The sequence below is a fragment of the Strix uralensis genome, chromosome 20 (genome assembly GCF_047716275.1).
Source record: "Strix uralensis isolate ZFMK-TIS-50842 chromosome 20, bStrUra1, whole genome shotgun sequence".
In the NCBI taxonomy this organism is placed as follows: Eukaryota; Metazoa; Chordata; class Aves; order Strigiformes; family Strigidae; genus Strix; species Strix uralensis.
This window is the reverse complement of record NC_133991.1, coordinates 10,713,678-10,737,466: the sequence shown is the minus strand read 5'-3', so window position 1 is coordinate 10,737,466 and position 23,789 is coordinate 10,713,678. Positions and strand designations below refer to the sequence as shown.

General features: G+C 34.7%; 1 protein-coding gene across 2 annotated transcripts in view; it reads right to left on the bottom strand.

The window, feature by feature from the left end:
- Nucleotides 1–2,482: 2,482 nt before the first annotated feature.
- BRIP1 (BRCA1 interacting DNA helicase 1) overlaps nucleotides 2,483–23,789 on the bottom strand; it is a 63,498-nt gene continuing 42,191 nt past the window's right edge. For both annotated transcript variants that reach the window (XM_074890287.1, XM_074890288.1), the window contains 5 exons: nucleotides 23,126–23,247; nucleotides 9,498–9,610; nucleotides 7,215–7,297; nucleotides 5,197–5,523; nucleotides 2,483–4,465 (listed from right to left, as the gene is read on the bottom strand). In XM_074890287.1, coding sequence (XP_074746388.1) covers nucleotides 3,609–4,465; nucleotides 5,197–5,523; nucleotides 7,215–7,297; nucleotides 9,498–9,610; nucleotides 23,126–23,247 — 1,502 coding nt within the window. In that variant the 3' untranslated portion in view covers nucleotides 2,483–3,608. The remainder of the gene's footprint in view (nucleotides 4,466–5,196; nucleotides 5,524–7,214; nucleotides 7,298–9,497; nucleotides 9,611–23,125; nucleotides 23,248–23,789) is intronic.

Sequence of the window (23,789 nt, the reverse complement as noted above, 5' to 3'; positions counted from 1 at the left end):
GGACCACTGAATCAAGCACCAGAAATAGGTCAGAAAGAGATTATATTAACTATAACTTATTTTCACTGACATGCCAAATAAAAATAGTTGTGTTATTGTGACAACTCCCACTTTCTCTCCCAAAAAGATCTTCTGCAGGTCTCCAGTGCATTTCTAACAACTTGTTTATCTAGAGTGGAGAAATTATATCCATAATAATCCATATCCATATCCAGTGGAGAAATTGACCAATTATTCTGAAATATCCCTCCAGTATCCAAAACTGAGAAAGTAAAAAGGTGGATTAAAAAAACTATCATTCCCAACCTGAAACAAAAGATCAGTTACATAGATCTTACCCTCCGCTTTTGGCAGTATTTCAGCTCCACAAACAATACAATAAAGTCCCTTTTTGCAAGGCTGGTGGTGTGCTTCCTTCTAAGAAGACAACATACAATTTTATGTAAATACCAGTTTGCATATAGTAACTATGCAGATTGACACATTTAAATATAAACACAAAGAAATATATCAAAACTGCTTCAGAGAAATATACTAGAAATACTTGAAGAAATCTATTCAAATCAATGTTTATCATTTATATTAGCTAATAATATACATTATGCTAAAAATGCTTAACCTAACTTAAATTGAAATACTTTCATATAAAAGATGAGATATTTTATAGTCTGTAATGCTCAAACCTATCAAAGACATAGTTTAGAATTTTGCAAAGCAGCCTAGGAAGACAGATGCCCAACTTTTGAGTTTCAGTGCGATTACATTCTTACACTTTGCAAACCATGCCCTAAAAATTACGTACTAACCAGAAATCAGAAGCACTGCTTGTGATTCCTGTTTCAGTACATCTGTAATGAGTTATGAGCCAGACTCTGTAGGCAGTCCATATCTGCAGCTTCTACCTCTGTTAATAGGACTTGAAAACACTCAGCCTTTTTGTTTCTCACGAGAAACAAAGATATCTATTGAGCGTGGAAATTGTAAAGATCTGGAACAAATCGTGCAACTATGAATAAACTATTTCATCTCTATTATTTCACATAAAAGATCATATAATATTCCTATTTCCCTTGCACCTTAACATTCAACAGCAGCCACTTAAAAGAGGTACTTTTTTCTATCTGCATGGTACCTTTCTTTCGCAGGTGTAGCCTCTTTGCCTAACTGTAGCTTTTCTTCGTCTGCATTGTCTCTGAACTTTTAATCCTTTAATAAATTCAAGATTTTATGATTACTTTAGACAGAAGAGATCATACCTAGCTATTATATCAAAGTATGACAGGAATTTTCAATAATTTAGCTCTTATAGATTTGGGAAGTCCAAACAAATAATTCTAGGAAAGTTGGTACATTGACTTCACTTCCCTTCTATTTGTAGACGGGACTGCAGGGTATTTAATTTAATACTGGGAATCGCCATAAATATATTAACTATAGAAATAAAGAATATTCTTACCACTAACATTAAATACCACAGTTAGATATAAAGACAAATTAAGATTGAATTTACATAGCTTTTACACCAAAAGAAATTGCTCACCCCTTACCCCCCAAAACCCAGCAGTAATACAAAGGATTATGATCCATCAGTTGTCCCAGGCAACACAGCTATACTCAGGATTTGAGTTTAGTGAATTTGTGGACACTTTTCAAGAAAAATCTAGTAGGCCAAATGCTGATATTTCAATATGTATTTTAAAAAACAATGGTTAAGGAGTAGTTTTATATAAAATGTAGACATTGTAAATTCATGGAAAGTATTTGACAGGAAGAAGGCCATGTCTTCAAGGATTTTTGATCAGAGTGATATGCAACACAAGATCAAGAAAAGAACAATCTGCTTCAGATAAGGAAAGGAAGGTGGATTTTCTTTTTCTGAATGTAAACATTTTAAAGACAGACAATCTTCTGAAAGACACATAAGAGGTCTATGAGATGAGCAGACAAGTCATGAAGCTATAAGTGATTTCTATTATCTTTTTGATATACATAAACACAAAAAGTGGTTTGGTACAGAAGACTTGTTCTAAGAAAACTGAGCTCTTAGACTCATGAGGATCAAGCTGATCAGCTCTTGGGAGTGTAGCTGCAAAGCCACCTGCCACAGGCTGCCTCAGCATTTGCTGGGGGATATGGGACAGGTCAAGTCCAGAAGCCAGTTACGAAGAGAACCATACCTACCCTACTAAGTCCTGCTATCCAATCAATTACTTAAATGTAAATTAAGTATTTTTATTTTAGATGTGTCATTTGTTTAAATTGCTGTCAATATTAGGGCTTGCTTCTGCCCTATCAACTAGTTTAAAACCGTCATCATCCAATGATTAAGTAAATATCAGGAAACCTAAACCAAGAAAACATGATACTTACATGGCACCAATATAACAAAAAGTTTAACCAAATGCCTTAGGCTAAGTACTGCAAGACAACGCTTGTTAAAGAAATTCAACAGCATTCTTGCCATTCTTGCAAACAGAGTATCTAATTTTATGAAGATGCATTTATTGTCTAAAGAAAGGATACAATTCAAATTCTATTGATATGAACATATTCACAGCTCTCTAGAGGTAGACATCAGAATGTTATTTAGATGAACTTCTATGGAAAATGAACAATTAACAATTTCATCTTTGCTCTCAGTCAAAACATATAAGTACCTATGAACCAATCTTAAGACACTAAAAATCCCACATCTTCATTTTAATATGATGGAAATGAACAATCTTCTCTTGAAAAATCAGGCATAGTATGTTTTATTACAGCAAAATCCTAGCTGTTTTGATTGCAATATATGAAGGAAAAGTTTAAAATACTTCCAAAAAAAGTAGACTGAGGAAGATTTAAAGACCTTTATGTACAAATTTACATTGTTATATATTGCACAAAAAATGTGTTTGTAGGGCTTACAAATGAGTACATGTTTTGATATGAATGCATACAGAAGCTGACCAAAAGAACTTAGATCCTTTCACAAAAGAGAATTTTAAAGAAACTCAACTTTTATATGAAACAAGTTAAGGCCTCTGAAGAAGCCTCTCATCATCATCAAATATCAAACTGTTCAAATGCTACTATACTACTACTACACAGCTTCCGACATTTTGCCAAGAGAAATTTGAGGGAAACAAAGTACTGAAGAATACACCTATTTCAGTATCTAGTTGCTCAATCAACAGCAACTTGATCTGCAAAGATGCTGTTCTACATAATTAAAAGGCCTAACAAATGCAGAAAACCATAATTTGATTATACGAGTGTTTTGCTTTCTGAGAAAACCCCAGTTGTTTGATTGTATTTAATGGCGGATTAATTAAATCTCTAATAGACAAACCTCCTCAGCCTATAATTACAAGTCAGATGCTACTTGGGCTTTTGTTGACAATCTCCACACATGATAGCCTTTCGCCACACAGTTAGGATGAATAATCTTAACTGTATCTATAGAAAACTGCACGTTGAGTAACTTTCACAGTGAAAACCAAAAAAGTATAATAAAAAAATCGAGTCTGATAGTAGTATATATTAAATGAGAACTAGAAAGCCATCACTGCTCTACAGTGAGGCTATGTTGTAAAGGCTGCTCGCTACATTTCCTACAGAAGTGGTCACTATGTGCTAGTACTGTTCAATAGAAAAGATGACACACCTTTATTTCGTGATCTGGAAAGACTGATTTTCCGCTTTTTCGTGTCCCTCTCTTGAGATGCTATCTGCTCTGCTTCTATTTCACTAGTCATCTCTACATTATTAACTGCAGCACCCTTACTCCCCTCATTTTGCATTATTCCATGTAAACTTGTGCTTCTGCCATCATCATCAGTCATTTTTTTAGTCACACTTAGTGTTTCTGAGGTGTTGATTGCAAAAAGATCATCAGCGATTGTGGAGTTTTCACATTCAGTCCGATTCTCATTTGTATTACAGGTTGGAACCAGTGGTCTGATTATCTGTTCCTCTGCATCTACATCATCATAGAGTTCTGGTGTGAAATAGATACTCTCGTCCTCATCTTCAGCTTCTGCAGATACATTTAACATTGAAAGTTCAGATTTCCCTTCTGCTGAAGGAAACGCACTGCAGGGCTCAACTTGATGCTCTTCAGCAACTGGAGCCTTGGTATTTTGAACCGAAAAATTAGTTGTTTCCAAACATGGTTCAGGTACAGGTGGTTTATGTTCTGAAATTAACGATGACTGGCATTGATTTACACTATCAATAAATTCACTAGCCCTATTCCCATTCTTTTGTTTGCTACTAGCTGTGGACATGCAGTTCTTGGCTACAGGCACAGGAGTTGAAGTCAGTGGTTTAAGGCAGCAATGTTCTTTCATAATATCAGCATTAGTACAACCATTCTTTTTTTCTCGCTCTATTTCAGTTTCTAGCATTTTGGGTGTGGAGTCCATATGTTTTTTTCTTTGTGTTACATGGTGAGAATGACTCTCTGCATCAACTTTCTGGCCACCTGTGAAAAATCACAAAACATTAATTAATTGTATATGCCTTCCCCCCACTGATTTACAGCATGTTTAGCACATCAAAATTACCAGTTTTATTAGGTTTACAGTTATTTTATAATACTCATTAAGAGCCAATACAAACAAAAGCCCAGATGTTACAACTATCTTGCACATGAATTGTCTTAAGTAAATCAATAGATTAACTGGCATACGTAAAGTTAGAGTCTGACTGGATTTTAAATTTGTAATTTTTTTATTATTGTGTTCTGTTTACATCTTTCTTGCCTGAAATGAAGTCATAAGCTTTGCTAAAATTTAGGAATGGATAGATATTTACTTGTAAAGCTGGTACTAGAAGAGATTATATGAAAGGTGTCTCACAGCAATGTCTAAACAGGAGATATAGATTGAACCAAGGCATTCATCTTGCAATAATGCTAATCTTTATGTGTTTTAAATATATTTTAAATTAGTTTTAATAAAAAAAGAAATTTAAGTGAAAACATTTTTGATTGTACTATAAACTTATCAAACATTATCAATTGTTTTAAGACAACCAGATGGAATTACAATTAATTTCAGTCTGTTGATCACAGGCTCATACACACTTGTGAACAGTTATAATTTTGCACGATAACTCTTCTGTAATTTTAAAAACCATTTGTTTCTTCCAAAAAAGGTGCAACTTCCTATTTAAAATTGTTAATGAAGTTTTTCCCACAGGGAATGAACATACTTTGTTTCACTGTTGCCATGATGTTACTTGGCTGATTTGATGCTGTAGGATTAACTGAGTTTATGGTTGTATTAAAATTAATTTCTGAAACCAAACTTTGCTCCTCAATTTTAGCAGGAACATCTGGTGTCAGATGAGTAGTTGCCTCCTGTTGAGTAGCTTGTGACAGGTCTTTTGAATTTGAAGGTTCATGGAGAAATTCACTGCTGCACTCTGATGAACAATCAATGCTTTTCTGGTTTCTTATAGCAAATGCATGCAAGGACTCAAGTGCAGTACTAAAATTTTCATGGTGCTGGATTTGTTGACGAATCCACTTAGATAATCCTAAGAAAAAAAAAAAAGGAAAAAAAAGGAGTATTACTACAAAACTACATCACCTATACCAGGTATTTCATACCAGTAAATAGTACCTTAATATTGCAAATACTTCTACATATGTATAAGACAGATCCATAAAGATTTCAAGAAGTTGCTCATGAAAGTAAGATAACGCACATCTTCCTTTCCAGGGCTGGGAACTTGATTTAATCAACGGCAGTGTTGTGATGAGTAATACTAACAATATCTTTACTTTTCATTAAAAGACCTTTACCTTTTTCACTAATACTTTTTATAAGTTCAAACTTCTGTGTTGCAAAAACATCATTATACCTTTTTTATGCCTGGGTGTTCATTTTGCTCGTTATCATGAATTATTAAAAAGCAATTTACACACAGTACAGCTACTTATTATTATACTGACAGGGTCAGACAAAAATTAAAATATAATGAAGCTTTTACGACTTTATCTCAGATTAAGTAACAGTAACTCAGATATTCAGAAAGAATCATAACTGCCCAATAGCTAAAATATATTACAATACGCTCTTATACAGCAATTATTTTTAAAATTTGCATATACCAGATGTCTTGAGCATAATAGTCACTTAGATGATGTTGGAACACACAAGAGTGAAGTAAAAAATAACTTTCTTGATTTTTAAAAAGCGTTTTTAAATCCATTTAAATATTCTTTTAATGTCAATTTAAAAAAACCACAGAGAACTTGAATCTTCTGTGAAGTTTTACTTTTCAGAAAAAGTACTAATCTTACCAAGTCTTGAAAAGATAGATTATTTGTATTACTACACGAATTACTTCTGTTTACTTAGATAAATGTATTTTTAGTACAAACAGACATGTCAGGAAAGCAGTTTGACTTGTACTACAGCAGCTGAGCTCCACCTGCTGACTAGACTGCAATATTATCTGTTTACATCATCTTTTTGCCCATCTTCTGAACAGGGCAGGAACAAAGACACATAATGCATTTTTAAGCAATTTTTTTTTTTTTTTAAATTTTTATTTCTTTATTAAGGTAGTGAGCATGACCTGTTCTATTTTATCTGCATTTATTCCTAGCCAGTATAAAACCACAAACAGAAAATACTTTTTGCATATTGAGCATTTGGTGGTTCCAAATGACACAAGCTTTACCTGTTCTTACCTAAAAAGCCAGAATGTTAAATTCAGACTGCTAGCCCTACCCTAACCATTAAAGCTCCCGATAGGCAGAAAGTATACATCCACTAGAGACTTATCCAAAGTCCAAATAAAAATCTAGTAACTATTTTTAATACATACATATATACACATGCACACTTACGTATGCATACATTATATATATTTAATATGCAAGGATTAAGAGTCCTGAAGTTTTTATAGGTCCCATTTTAAGAAAGAATTCTCAAATTCTGCATACTGAAATTTCTGTATCATTATTTCTATATCCAAAAGGGGAAATTAAATTGACTGAAAATTGGTATCAACGTGATTCAGTGTATTTAATGAACTAGCAAGACACCAGAGTACAGTGTTAGAGTTTTCAGTTTCAACTGCACAATTTGAGCTCAATGGATATATTTCATTATGACTTTTCCTACTCACCTCTATTTGTATAACCATATTTCTGTAATCTTGATTTTTCACTATTTGTTAATATTAGGAACTTTCCCAGAAAAATTTTGACAGCTTACCAGTTATGTACTTATTAGGGTTATTCCGGAAGCGGTCATCAACTAAAATAAGAGCACCCCAGTCATTCTTATGTCTTATACACCTATAAGTGAGCAACAAAAAAGAATGTATATGGAATTAGAATGCAATGCAATAGGTTAGCTAGAATATGTAAAAATGTAAAGGAAGTGCTTTCCTACTGTCTTGCACTAAAAATTGTTATGGATGTCATGGAAGCTTAATTTTCCTTCAGTTCTTGAATTTACTACACAAAAACAGGTAAATGAAAAAAAACCCACATGAACATTCAGTGGCTAATGAAACCACATGTCATTTGTTTTCCACAACTGGGTAGTGTAAATACTGAAAGGAGAACATGTAAAAGTGCAAAAGAAAAGAAAATGGACTGATGCAACTGTAAGCAGTTTTTTAAAGAACTATGCACTTGTTTCTAAACTGCATGTTATTCCTAACTCTCCTTAGTAATGAAATGAATAACACTACATATCAAAGCTGTGAGCAATACCGTTCAGTTCGTAATTCAGTTGTTAGAGGCTTACAGAAATAATCTAATAGTCACTTTATATGTGTTGGCATTATTTTTAACATTATTTGGATTTCTATACTGCCTGACAGAAAAAAATTATTAAAGAAAACTGATAACATAAATGAAATATGGAAAAGAATCTGTCAGTAATAGTTTAGGATTTTTATCCCCATTGTATAAGAAGAGGACAACTTTTCAAGACAATGTTTACAAATGTACATAAAGCCACAAGTGTATCAGAGTCAGGGCTTCAAATGGCAGTGACAAGGCTGGCTCTCCAAAGAAATCTTATATATTTATATTTGAAGTCTCTCCATGATAAGAAAATCAAAATATCTTTAAGAAACAGATTTTTCCAAATTCTTATTTTTTCACTGCTTTAATAAATGTTAACTCACAGTTTAAATGAATTATGCCCACTAGAGACATCTCCCACACTTCTAGAAAAAGTAGCACTGCAAGGAACTCATAGCATGATTTTCACCTGGCCATACACACCATCTGTTATATTCCCAAAGGCTGCTATTTCATTTCATTGACTTGCATTACTTTATATAATGTAACAGCACTAAATTAACAGAAAAGTGCCAGATTGAAGACTATCACGCTCCTGCTCACTTCTATCCCTGCAGGCATCTTTGCAGTAAGAAGTGTGCCTATCTGCTATATGACTTACTATCAACTTAGTAGACTGTTCTGTTAGAATGGAAGTCTATTTTCTCCATTTCACTTTAGCACAATTTCATTCAAATGACAAATTATACATCAAGCAATTTTTACTAAAACTAGATTTAACTTAAAACTTTGTTCACTGTGACAAAACTTCAAGTTCATGTCTTACTATTAGCATTCCACAACTTTCTTAGGTTTTTCTTAACTAATTTTATCCAAAGAGGAATCTAAGAAATCAGACCTGTAACACATGAATTTACAATGAGATTTTACTAATGTAGACTATTTTCTCTCAGTTTGCTTTCTAAGCCTTCGTTTATGTCATCGCATTTGTATTGGGTCTAATTCAAATAACAAGAGTCTTCCAGCTGATGTTTCTCTTCTTATCTATAAACCTGTGTCTGTATCTCTATATATTTATGACAAATGTATGGCATCTACGATAGATACGGATGACAGATAGCTGTATCTATCTATGCATAGGGTAAATGTTGTTGGAGAAGGATGAATTAATTCTATCCTGTTAATAACATTTGGAGGGAATTTTTTCATTTAAGAAAGTAAGCTATACCGCTTCCTCTAAACCTGGAAAGAGATCAGTGAGCATGGTAATTGAATTGACCTTTTGCAAAGGTCTGAGAGAAACCCCCGCTTTTTCTCCCTTTCAAAAATACTTGTAGGCTAAACATCTAACAACTGTTGCGAGCCCACCAAGAGTGTGAACAATTAGTACATTTGAAAAGTCCTAAGAATTTTCATTTGGTTTATAAGCTCAAGAAATTTGTCTCTGCAAATGCTTTCCTTCTGGTGTATCCGGACTACAAGCAATAAAACCTGCAACCAAACTAAAGTGGATTCTGAATGTAAAACAAAAACTCTTAATTATAACAATGCTCAAATGCACAAAGAGAGTGAAAACCAGGCAGGTGCCAGTACAGAACAGCTGAAGACCCAATTTCTGCAATATGATGGTTTTGGCCTGATTTATCCTCTTTGTGTTAACAGTGAGGAATTAATCCTTAAAGATGTCACAAAAGAAGTTCTACAAATATATGTATTTTTAATTATGTTCAGTTTATCTCACCTTCCCAGGGCTTGGTTCAGAGCCCTATAAGCTTGAATTTCATACCACTGACTCCCTGGTAAAAGGCCTCTTGTACTTTTGTGCTGGTCATTGTACTTCCTCTTTAAATCAACCTAAGAAAGAAATTGTAAAATTTTTTTTTTAATAATGATGTTGAAAAGGAAGTATTCTAAAAGGGCAAAACAAGCAAACATTGACTAAATAAGTGAATATGTAAAGCGTGCTTCAAAGTTTCAGCTTTGTGTTTTGCATACTAACCAATTATGGCTTTTACCCTTCTGAAGTTATTCTTAACATGTGATCTACTCCAATAATTTATATGTAATGACACAACAACCACACTTATCCAAACCTCAATGCTAGCAAACAAAGGATAACCTGTTCACACAGGTAAAAAACCCAGATACAAGTACATGGACTAACTAGACCACAGTTTTATTTGCTCATCCAGAAGTAAATGATACAATAGAGATCTTTATCTTTTCCTTTATCACAAACGCTGACTCTTAATCTATTGCTGGAAAGAGATCATACTTTTCTCAAGTGAGGGTTAAGCAAATATAACCCCTTCTTCTACAAAAGCTAAGAAAGTACTTTAGAGACACAGTGGCCTTGCCAAAGCACCAGAAGCCAGCAACACCAACTCTAATTCCTAGCTTGGCACCACCTTCTGTGGTTTGGAAATGTTTCACTGGCTAAACGTGAAGCAAAGGCAGCAGCTAAGGTTTGCAGGCCCATGGGCTAGCATAAGGCAGAAAAGAGCACGCTCCTTTTTCAAAGACACTCTCTCCTAGCTGCTTCAAAAGCAGATCTGTTATCAACTGCAAAGAAATCCGTGGCCTCCCCTTTCTAATCATATGGATAATTACACATACAATATCCGATCCGAATCCGAACAAGAATTTGTATTTGGACATGATACACAGTTCCAACATAAATGAAAAGAATTTATTATTGGAAGGGGGATTTTTTTTAAAAAAAATAAACAAACATAAAACTACACCAGAAAGGGTCTTTCCACTGCTCTTTTGTACAGTATTAACCTTTCTAAACTGACAAGTGAAAGGACACGCTTCAGGAGAGAAAACAGCAGAATTCTAACCTCTTCTGACAGGTAACTTTCAGGTTGCATTTGGATAAGAAATTGTATTTTATGTACTTATGCCCTTTAAATTGCCTGTCAAATTTACAAATTCAATCTTAACAGCCAGAAAGTAAATTCAGTTTGATTTCACAGATTTAATATTTGTTCCAGTCACTCAGAATTTATTGACTTGCATGTGAGGTTTTCTTTGTAATTTTCAAAACTGAAGATGATTTCTTCTGAACATTAAAACCATTCCTTAAAAAGGAACTTAAGCACATCTGTGCATTTCTACAAATGGAAATCCTGCCTGGAGAAACAAAAAGGGTATTCCTCACCATTTGAAATGAGGTATGATGTCAGAAACTTTCACTGAAGTCTTTAAAACATAACCAGTGACAACATACTGCTGTACCTGCTTTGCATTTGTCTTCTAGTCCTGGTAAGTTTTCTAACAAACACCTTTTTTGAAGAATTTCTGTTACCGGTAAGATTTTGGCCAATTGTAACAAATGTAGCTTTACCACAGTTTGTTACTTTGCTAGCAGACTTCAGTATTAGAACAACTAGTCATGTGTCTTACACTGATAAAAATTATGACATTTTTAATTATGTGCATAAAACCACTGAAGTAACAGAATGCAAACCAGTCAGATCATCTGCATTGTACTGCATTACCTTGTGAATAAAATACATTACATTACATTCTTTTAATACATGTTAGCATTATACACATGTATACTGCTTGTACTGTACATCAACAATGACATTTTGTTTCTCAAATTATATAAAAATCCATATTCTCTTGGTCTGAATGTATAATGTGTCTTTAAAACCTATCTTTTCTATCTTGATTAAAAAGGGGTTAACAGAAACTAAACATTCTGTTTTCTCACTTAAATGATCATGTCTCAGCATGAGATGACAACTTACATTGCTGAGAGTTCAGTTTTCATTATAAGTCTACTAAAGGTAAAAGGCCAGGGCATGTCATTTTAATGCAATCAGAATCTATTTCATTGTATAACTCTTACATTATCAAGCATCAAATCAACGCCCAATTCAAAATGACATGTTACATATGTGAAAAAGCCAGTCTCTCCTGCTAGCAAATATCCTAAATGTGCAGTAAACCACAGGCTAGAAGGGATTAGTTAAAATGTCAAAAGACAGCCTTTTACTTTTACCTGTTCATCCTTAAAAATATACTCTTAGCTATCAGGCATGCTTTACAGACAAATAGCTTCAGCAAGCAGCAGCAGAAGGCCCGTGGCAAGCTCTGCCATCTTGTAGCTGTCAGACAGATTAGGCTTTGATCTATCTGGGAGGTCATGGTCACATTCACATTAACTGAAGTCTAACAACATTATACCTGCTAACCGCTCATTCTTTTAATGCTTAATTAGTTCGACATCTTTCACTATGGAATATTAACTGAGAAATTATCAACAAAAAATAAATGCCATAAACAAATTTCTTTTTATGACTTGGAAAAATATTGTGAGGCAGTTTCTGCTGCAATTCAAAAGAATTTTCAAGCTTATTTTTCAATCAAAATGAGCAATACAAGTTGTTCTTCGATAACAACAGCAGCATTAACAACATTGATTATAGTAGATATTAAGTGTTTGATACCCCCCCCCCCCCCCCCCCCCCAAGTTATCCATTGCTTCACATGAAGAAACTTGGACTTATTCAGGATTCAAGTGATATAAAGTGGGTTTATACTGTGACAACCATGGACTGTATCGGTTAGCTTATGGCACGAAGCTCAGAAGACTAGCTCAAAAACTAGAGCTTGTCTTTGAACCCCAAAATAAGCTACAAATCCAGACACAGAAGCCTGCAGCACGTCTTTCTAGCAACCCACCAGGCTGAACCAGATTTATTCAAAATTAACAAAAAACATGGCTGTATTTAACTGCAAGGTATACAAATGTCAATCTATTATGAACTATGTTTATATTTATGTTTCTACAGAAAAATCAATGATTAGACAATAAAATTAAAGCACCATTTTCTCCTTTGAGTTCTTTCCATTCTGTAAATATAAAGCTTCTCTTTGTTTTGCGGTCATAATTACAACTGAGATAAGGAAATGTGAAACACAATTTCAGTACATTTTCGATATCTTCAGCTAAAGGTCTGCACAGCATCCTACATGCTAATTTACCTGTTAAGAAGTTTTAAGGAGAAAGCATTTAACCTAAAAAGAATAAAAACTACTGTGCCACACAATTACTTTTTTAAAATTTTACTTTGGTAAAAAAAGCAGATGGTCCAACAGACAGTCATCCAGAATCATTTTATCTCAGCCAAAACCCAGGACCTTAGACCTAAAAAGCTAATAGCAAAGCCTAGCAGGACTGGAGAATGTGCACTTGGGGCACTTCCCGTTCATAATCAGAATACCGTAAACCTATTTATCAGTGCCAGTATCACAATACGAAGGTTGAATGGGCTAAACCACAGTATAAAATTTTTTATTTTGTGCGATTTAAATCAGCAAAATAAACTGTGTTGGGTTTTACTTCATCTGGCAAAGTTATGAGAATTTTTTAGATGCATTACTTTATTTAACCAAATGTAGTGCTATACTTTGCTTTCTGAAAACAAACAAAAAAATCCTAAACTGTTACTAATAGTTAACAAGCCAGGGCTGTTCTTTGACAAGACATCACTTCACAAACATATTCTATCGTCTCCTATTTTCTCTGGTAGATTAAAAATTACCTTCAATTTGTAACATGTGGGATTACAACCCAGATTACCCAGAAGTCTAAGGACAAGACAGAAATCAATGAATACAATGGCACTACTGTGAACAGTTAAACAGAGCACTCATCTCAACCTGCATTTCTCTTTACATCAGCATTTAGCAGTGTTGTGACAGCCCAGGTTAAAGAAAGGGACAACTGCTGAAAGGAAAAAGGCAAATAAACTTGGAACTGTGTCAACACATGCACACTTGTGTAGGTAGGTACATCTACACACACATGTGTAAATTCATGCCCTTCACTCCCCAGCACTCTCTTCCACCTATTCTCCACGGAAATAAAAGTCAGAAAATGGATATAAGTGTTTTCTGGCATTCCACTGACTTGTTTCTCTGGTTTTATGAGAAGAAAAATAGTAATGAAAGTAAAGACCACTGCTCATATCATCCAAAAAACTTTAAAAGACACATTCATGTTTAACATCTACTAATTCCCCATCTCCTAAAAACAAACAAGCAAAAAATACCAGGTGGTCATTGCCTGCTTCCATCTCAAAAAAAAGACATAAAAATGGTTTTTAAGCAAATCTACCGTCTTAAAAATCTCATGTGTCCAGTTAGAGTCTCTCTTCCACCTGAAATAGCAATAATTAGAATTCTTCAAGAACATACTTGCCATCTACTTTCCTCCTGACAAATGCCAAGTAATCATAAAAGTTTGTAAGTGCGGGAAAGTAAGAGACATGAAAACCCATTTCTTTTCTTTTACATCTGAAAATCCTTAAATGGAAGTAGCATTAAATAGTGCAGCATTTAACTCTCCCCCCTCACTTCAAAAGCAGTAACAACATCTGTAAGATTTAAGACTAAATAATGCAACGTGTAAAGACCTGGGTGAGTCATAGAATATGCTTCAAACATCCTCACTCCTCAGCAGACCTACTAAAAACTATATCTAAACACAATGTCTCAATTTATTGGCCCACAGGAAAAAGATATTATGGCAGGACGTTATCTTTAAATGCCCCAGGCATTCCAAGTGCAGTGTTACTACATATAAAACAGCATGAAATAAGCAAATGCTTATTACCTCTAATTTATCAAACTAGATTCTGTGTATGACAATAAGGCCATTCTAACCATCTCAGATACCTAAAGATGGTCACCAGACAGTTAAATACAACATTCTCTCCTGCTTTTACACACAAATACTGGATTTCTTTAGAAAAAAACCAAAACCCCAAAACTGTGAGCACAGCAATACCATATATCATAAGACATTATCAGCTAGAGACATGATCAACACTTCCTACTGCTCAATTATCTTCAAGACGATCTGTTAAACAGCTCCACCCTACACGAGTCTCTTCAGCAGAAGAATCACGGTGAGGCTGAACTCTGCACCCACCACCCTCCAGCAGCTGCCCCTTACAGAGGCCATCAACTCAAATCAATAGTTCATGCATCAAAGCCACATAAACTTAAAAATATTTCAGGTGACCTTTTCTGCCTGAAAATTTCTATGTGCACTTAAAAATTTGCCTTCCTTCAGTAATAGTGAATAAAATAAAGAAATAACATCTCTGCAGATCTAGATCTTGCAGCCTGTTGCGTCCAACCAGTGCACCTGGAAAGATACTGGGCATCCATGAGATTTAGTGCAATGGTTGTTGCTTCAATGAAGATATAATCAAAACTAGGAAAAGTTACTGGAACTGGGGAAGAAGAAAAAAAAAAAAAAATCACTAAAGTGCCAAGAAAGAAACCATATATGGAAAAACACCGATAGCTTGTTTCCCCGTTGCCCAAAAGCTTAAGTATGAGATATAACTTAAAAAAGTAAAGCCAACAACCCAACAGCAAACTACTGTCTATTAGAGTCTACTGAGTGGCGAGTGCTAGCGTCTGGGGCAGAGAAGCAGTACTATCACTGTATGCAAAGCTGATTTCTCTTCTTTTGAATTCACAAGGTATTTTATGACTAAATGCCTCCCCAGTATCTCACCCGTAATCCCAGTGTTAGAGAGATGGGAAGCTTATGTAATGTAACTGCTGAACACTTAGCATTGTCGACTACACCATGCGGCATCTCAGAGATCTGGAAGTTTTACAGTTTAACAAATCTTGTAGCACATTCACCCCAGGCCCATCTACTCATCTCAGTCTTGTAAGCTTTGAGGGACTGTGAACAAGTGACTTGATTAAAATCTAATGCAACCAAAACTCTCCTCTGAAGAGAAAATTCAATCCATTTCCAGTGAAGCAGAAGTGAAAAAAATCAAACAGCTTCCCTTGAGGTACAACGCTGCTGCATACGCTCAGTGCTACTGCGTCTAAGGTGAAGTGGTAAGTGTCAGTCATCCTTACAAATCCCCAAGGTGATAGCTTCACTTTTAAAGCTTTCAACATACTTTGACAGTAAAGTAAAAACTTAAAGGTCAACACTGCTTGCTAAGGACAAGATAAACGCACTTTGGAATTTTTTATGGATCAGAAAAGTAAACTATTAAATGTAAAGGGAAAGTTTTGATTTGCTATATTATTTATCCACAGGCTTAACTTCCGGATATACTCAGGGATGATTTCTGTGATCTGTGCCAACATATTGACATTAGCCTTGCACCAGTAGAAGAGAAATGCCATCCACTAGTCTTACATGTTAGGCTGAACTGTTAGCTGTTATCTTTCTTAGCTACAGGAATGCTATATTCCATAGGATTTTACAGCTACTCCCACAAATTAAGTCTCTGCCATCAATATTTTCTTAACACAATTTCTGTTGGATGTAAGAGTGTGGATGACTTTGACTTTTTACAACCATTCTTATTTCTGGAAAAGTGGGAAGTATAAGGCTTTTGAGATATCTTACTGCTTCAAACTGACATAAGAAATTGCCATACTGCCATATATTTACTGGATTGCTTGGGTTTTTTTGTAACACAGGTAGCTATACTCCCTGACATTTTCCTTTGGGGAGAAGGAAAAAAAAAAATGATGGAGATCTCCAATACCCAGCCAGTCATCTTGTTACAATGTGATTCTGCACACTGCATTACCCCTTAGTAAGCAGTATCACAGCAGACTGCAATAACTTACAGTGTACTGCTGCAAGACAAGAAAGATGCTGGCTGGATAATCTGAAAGCATGCTCTTTTACAAAATTTAAAGGCATGTTGTCTCGATAATTGTTATTTAACATCTAGAGGCTTGCTGCATAACATTGTACATTTCAATGGTGTAAGTATATTTCTTATTTACATCCTTCATCATTTCAAAAAGTTACTTTGCAATTAAAATACAAAATAAAATGGAATATGGAGTGGGGTGTGGAAGAAAGACAAGTGTGTGTGTGTAAAAATGTATCTACAAACACAAACACTTTTACCCTATTCAGTACTTCCCTCTCAGAGAACATTCAGTAAATAATATACCATGATATTTGGCTTTCCTGTGAAAGTTCCGTAAATGTTTTTCTGCTCCCCACTTTATATTTGTAATTTATTTCACAGTAATGGAATGAAGAAAAAAGTAAAAGTGGCTCAGGTTAGACAGCCATTAACATAGACAATAAAAAAAAATTAATCATTTTTACAAACATTTAAAAATCATACTGAAAATGATAGCACACAGTCTCAAGACTTTTACAATGAATGTCAGATTTGACTAGAAAGTTGTGGCAAAGTTGCTCAGAAGCATTCAGCCTGCTTAAAACAATCACATCAGTAACAGAACAGTCACAGCTCTAAAAGAATTCTTAACTTCACAGGGAATTTTCAAATTCTACTAAACACGACAATGACTTTCCCATAAAACACAGTTTTCTGTACCAGTTTGCCCATATTTTAAAACGATACTTTATTTTGAATAAGAAGTGAAAATATTTTTTAAGTGATGCAAAACTATGATAGAATTCATACAGTGCAGGTATGTTTCTCAGCTCAGGTTAAGCATTTAAAATAACAATAATTTTCTTAGAAATTTTTCTTTTCCTAGAATATACTATGCAAGAAATTAATTATTTCAGCAACCACTTATCTAGCACAAGATTCTTTCTCCTTTCAGTGGAGAAAAAGAATATAGGCTTAAAAATTGCCAGAAGGACTAGAAATTAACTTAAATATTTGGAAAAATGCCATTATTCTGAAATGATACAAATATCTCAATTTGTTGAGCGCTCAAGAAAGGAGAAAGAAACTTCAGCCAGATAATGATACAAAGAGTTTGCAGCTAAGTTACACATAACCCAGAAAATTGTAATTGAAATGATGTGTTCCATCATGTTTCACAAATTATCTTACTGGAAACAATAAAGAAAGTATCTGCCATCATAGTTCACATTCACCCTATAGCAGCTCTGGGAAACACTTCTCATTAATGGCAAACTCAGCTACAGTTCTCAAGTAACGTCACTGCACAGAAATCCTAGCCTTATCGAGTTTATTTTCCTTGCACATCTACTGATGTAAAAGAGTTTGACTGCATTTTCCTCTATATTTTGGTAAAGTTCTCTTAGCTGCTACATGATTAAGTACACTCTACTGTACTACGATCAAAAGCATCTGGAAAGGTGGAAGTGAAGAAATGCTCTCTGGGAAAGTTAGCTTAATGCTTGCACTTCAGAGTCGCCCATTATCAACATTTCATAGCAAGTTTCTTTATTTTCAGGTCCCCAAGGTAAGAACAGTAAATTATGACTTGAACTAAACAAGTCACACTTGGCTCCAAAATCAGATTTTCCTACCTCTAGTTTCAGGTCCCAGAGGTGGGCAGAGGAAATCCTGGTCACAGCCAAAGAAGTCATTTTTGGCTCTGAAATAAATTTTCCTGCTTCACTAGAGCCAAACCCTACCATTGAGAGTACCATAGCTTTAAGCAATACTTTAACATTTCTTTTATATATTTTGCTTTAGCAACCTGATTCTTCAGCAATACGAAACCCTTTTCAATAACACAGAATTAGGGTTTGGGCCTCTCTTTCTTAAATCAGTATTGTTTATTATCAAGTACACTTCTGAGCCTTAATCATTTCTTTCTCCCCAACACTGACAAAGTGTTTTAGACTCTTCTCTTTGTGAAAATAAGTGAACGTAAGATACTATGCGCCTAAAATTTTAAAGTGAAACTAAATGATACTCTTTAAAGCTCTACAGAAAATAACGTAACTTATAAAAGCATACAGTTACTTAAGGAAACCAAATGCTTGCCATTTAATACCAGAAGTTGTGGCATATATTTAGCACAAACATATGGAGAAAATAAAACCGGGTATTATACATCACACTCGACAATGAGATTCTTGCCCAAGTAAAGACTGATGTCTGCATCCAAAATGCTACAATTCAAAATATATAACAGAAGTTAATGAATAGTATGTTAGCATCAGGTAACATGTATATGGGATTACACATCTCTTTCTGTCACATTATTTATGTTCTCTAATATTACAGTTCACTGGTATTAGCATCAAGTTACAAATCATAAAATATATTTAGAAAGCAGGTTGATCACAGACAAGTAATATTAGTGGAGATGAGCCAACATCAAACTGCCAACATAAAATATTGGTCTCCAAAGGTACGATTCTACAAACCCTTATGACTGTGCACAGTCCTAAAAGTATTAAAGGGATTACTCACACAAGTAAAAGCTATGTGCAGGAGTAAGGGGTTATGGAATTGAGTCTTAAGAGGACTTTTATTAACCCAAAGAGCAGACAGGCAAGTGTATTTTCATGTAGAAGCAGAACACTTTTTAGTGATTTAAACCAATCCCAGAGGTATATCATTCATGGATGTTCCAAGGGAGCTGTTAATCATTGCATTTCCTATTTTTAAAGGGATGTCATTATTAATCATCTTATCTGTTTCTTCATTTGGTATACCTGCTAAGCACCTATTGCTATGTAAAAGCAACAGAAGTTCCTGGGTTCACAATTTTATGTCTATATAGCTCTAACTTGACTTGTGTCACTGTGTTTTGAATTTTCTTCTGCCTGCTGAAAACTCAAGCTCCTCCCAAAACTTCAAAGCTGGAAGTTTTAAAATTTCCAGGTTTTAATCAGCCTTCTGATTAGCCTACAAAATATAAAGAAACCCTAATCGACTAGATCATAAAAGTAAATGTTGTAACCATCCTATGAACTTTAACTGTTTCATCTGAGAACTTAACATATCCTAAAATTCTACAAAAAAAGATAAACTGTATAGTGTCCTTGAACATTTAATATCTGGATTCTTCTAATCCCAGGAGAAAAAAAGAATTCCAGTAGAAAAAACTGTTAATAAGGAGAGACACTTAAATAAAATCAGCCACCCTAAAAGAAAAGTCTCTTGGTTGCACTTGGAAGGAAGAATTAATATCTTCTTACTATGATGAGCACTACTGGTATGCTTTGAAAACAATCCTGAATAGGAAAAGATATTTGAAGAAAATACTGTAATCATATTCTTCCTGGTAGTTGTATCATAAATTATTTCTACTGTTTAATGCAAGGAGTATTTGAACATCAGCTTTCACTTAAAAATCCAACTCTATTCCCACCTCAGTTCCAAAGGATTTAGATCTGATCATAAAAGTATGGTTAGAAGATGAAGTTGCATCATAAGCAGGATGGCACAAGTATCGTTTAAACCCCTGGCAATTGGGCTTGTGACTTCTGGATTCTAACTGCTAATGAAACAGTAATACAGTCGGCCAACCTCCAACTGGTTCAGACAACAGCTTAAGCCTTAACAATCAATTGTCTATAATTAATACAGAATCTCTTTTCATTTCAGGTAATACTAATAACTATCTGTTACATGAGAGCATGGTTTACAGCATCCCTTCCAATCCCTACGAGTTTCCTGCACCTTTTTTTTCCCTTATTGACAAATTGATACTCCTTCGGTTCTACAAAGTTTTACCCACTGAAGATAACTCCAAAGCATTTAGAAGAATTATAATAAAGTGTACAGGAATAAAACTTTGACTTCTTTTCTAATGTTCAAGTAAGATATGTTGGTCTAGGGGGACTGAAGTAATTAACAACAATTTGCATTTGTTAATACACACAAACTATTAAAAATAGTTGTTTGTCACACAGGTTTTATATAAAGTTAACAAATTTTTTAAAATGTAATGCTAACTTTTCCGTAATATTTTTGCTTCGTTTCATTCTGGGAAGCAATACGATTGGATTAGCTCTCCACATATATACAAAAAGAATAGTTTCAGGTGAAAACTAGTGTTGTGTCCCATTCTCCCTCCCCTCCCTTCTTTTTATTTTTCATTTTACATGTTAGTCTTCACCATTAACAGCCAGTTTTCCTTAAAAATATAATTCTAACTCCTTTCCTGAGCTGACATGCTGCTGAAAAAGATGCTTAATCTTCCACATTTCTTTTGTATCTATGCTTATGATTCTACAAAGCTACTAATTAATCTTCAGTGAACAGAGTGGCTATCCTTCACTCTATCCTCCTTCACATAACTGAGCTCAACTGGTAAAAGAAACGCACATTAATCCAGAGCTTTGTGGTATCTGATAAACCTAAAGCCCTGGACAAAACAAAACATCGTTCAATTTAAAGGGAAATACTTCTAGTTGGGTATCACTTTGGATCCAAGTTCTTGAGCAAAAGACACATTTACAATAAAAACAATTTCCTCCAGCATTATTCCTGGAGCACTGCCACGCACCAGACATCTCCTCGGATCTGATGCTAAGAGACTGGTGCATGCCCTTCTCTCATCTAGAATTGATCACTGTAGTGCTTTGTGCATTACCATATCTAAATATATACACTCAAACCTTTCGCTGCTTGCAATTTGGCAGCTAGTGTTTCTATCCCTACTTAAAAATTTAGAGGTTTTCTTCAGTCTAATTAAAAAAATGTTTAACCCAACACCGATGTTTTGGAATTTAGTTATCAGTAATGGGATGTACTGCCTGTGATTCTATTATACTACATATTTGGTCGAACTCAAGGTAAAATCAAATACATTATTTTAATCTTAAGGAACATAATTCACTGTGAACACTTGACACATTCTTTTCAATTTAATTCTGTATCATTTAAACACAAAAATACTGACTTTCTGGAAATCATTTGGAGTAAATTGTAAGAGTTCCAGCCATACTACAGACCAAGTATTTCCAAAATATCATTTCAGCATACGTTTCTAAAACAAAGCATTTCTAACTGTAGCAAGAGTGCTAAGTATTCTTGAATGTAAATGTTTTTATGCTAAAGTACAGTGTACTTTAGTAAGATAAAAAAATGTTGTGGCTGAATAAGTGCCGCAAGAAAGTTATGCAAACATTGAAAGAACATTGCACCAGGCAGCCACCACTAATATAACCTTACTAGGCCTTATAGGATGTGGGGTTTTTTCCAGCAAGGCTGTAATTAGGCACACACTGTAGACAACAAAGAAGTCTTTGGTTGTTCACTTAAGCTCAGAACACATCTCTAAAACCAAAGCTGAGTCTGTCTGGGCTTTCAAGTGCAAACCTATGATTTTCTTGTTTGATTTGGCATTACTAATACCCAGAATCCAGCTGTTCCTGGTATTTATTTATTCTGCAATACTTCACTTTGTTTCTTAGCTTCACAAAGTAGTCCCCAAAAGCTCTAAAAGGTACATGTAAGATAAAGCAGCAACAGTGGCTATTGTCACTGGAAGAAGTGTGCCAGCAACTGGGTGACTACTTAAGGGACATGCACAGACCACTAAAAAAATAAGTGGTCTTACAAACTAGTCAAGAATAAATGTTCTTTTTCAGTGAAAGAAATTCTAGGAAAGCACTTTTCCATATTCATTGGCTTGCTTTCCCTTTACGAATGCCTGGCTTCAACTACGCTGTGCCTATTCTAATGGAACATCCTCTAGCCGTGAGACAAGACCTGCTGAAGTCAAAAGGAAGGAGGTGTTGGTGTGGGTACTTACACAGCAGTGCAAGCAACAGGATGTTACTTTGGCCACCTGCTGAAAAATACAAAGAGACTCAAATTTCTCTAACCAGAGGCACTTCAAAACACAATTTTTAGAATGCACTTAGAAGTTTTTCCCTAAAGTGAGATGAAACTTGAATTATCAAAATAGTAATGTCCTCAAGTACCCAGGAAGAGGTTATGCTATGTTGTAATTTCATAGCTCAAAATTCCAAGCTAATAAAGCAGCATGAGCCTGGGAAAGGTTTACAGTTCCATTCTAAGTGGGAAGTGTCATACACACAGTTACAATAACGAAGGGAATATAGACTGGAAAGGCGATAAACTGCAATCCATAATGTTCTAACGTGTGAAATACATTATGTTATTATTTTACACTATAACTATCTTTGTCTTTCCACCTATTTTCTGAAATAATCTTCAGATCAATCTGAATACCTTATTTAAAGTAGTATTTTCCTAGAATCTATCCCAGGCCTTCACAGCCAAATGCCCCACCACAGTAAGTCAGGAAATAACTTGATTTCTATACAAATGACACAAGTTTCAGTGTATGAAAACAGGCAAGTGAAGACGGAAACAGGTACTGTTGCCTGGCAGAGTATGAAGTTAACGAGCATTTTAACAATGCAATAGCTTTCACTAGCAATGTCAGACAAAACTTAACAATACATCTAGCATGATACACACTTACTTAGAATGACATAAATGAGTACACAACACATGCTACGCTGTTCCTCCTCTGACCTGTGTAGAAGGTAACTCAAAGGATTCAAACTGGATTGAGAAGAGCCCAAAGGTAAATAAACATTTAGAAAAAATATTTTGTGCACATTTGGTGTTTTAAACATGACATAAAAATAAAGTACAACTCTTTCAATTGATATCCTACCTGAAGGTCTTTCACATTTGGAAATGGAATACCTATGGTTATAACTGCACGGGCATTCTCATCACAGAAATCCAAGCCTTCACTAACTTTTCCTCTGCATACGGCTATAAGGAGTGCTCCATCTTGAACAAGCCAGAGAGGAATATACAAATCATTCCCAGTGATAAACTGAGTATCAGAAGAAAGTTTCACCAACATCTTTTAAAGAGCTAAACATAATATAGCACAATACACTCTGTATCAGTCTGGAAAAAGTAAGTCTATATAAAAATACAGACTTCTTTGTTAGAGGGATGAGATTAACTCCACTCTGATCAATAATATTGTGACTTTGAATAACAACTAGAAAAATAATTTTGCACTACATAATACAGTGGTACTTAGTTATTCAAGAACTATATGTATCTACAACAATCTTAAATTTTAAACCTTAAATTTTGCACTCCAAAAATCATGCTATTTGTTTTTTGACATACTATCATTCTTTATTCTTTACACTAACATTTAAGTATTTTGAGAAGAAATCCTATAGTGGCTGTAATATGAGAAGGTAAGTCACAGTTATACAACCTATTATAAGTCTGATTCTTTGAGAAGCCACTCTGTGCCCTGCTGGACACGCAACCACACATCCTTACACAGCTCACTGACTTCTGAATATCAC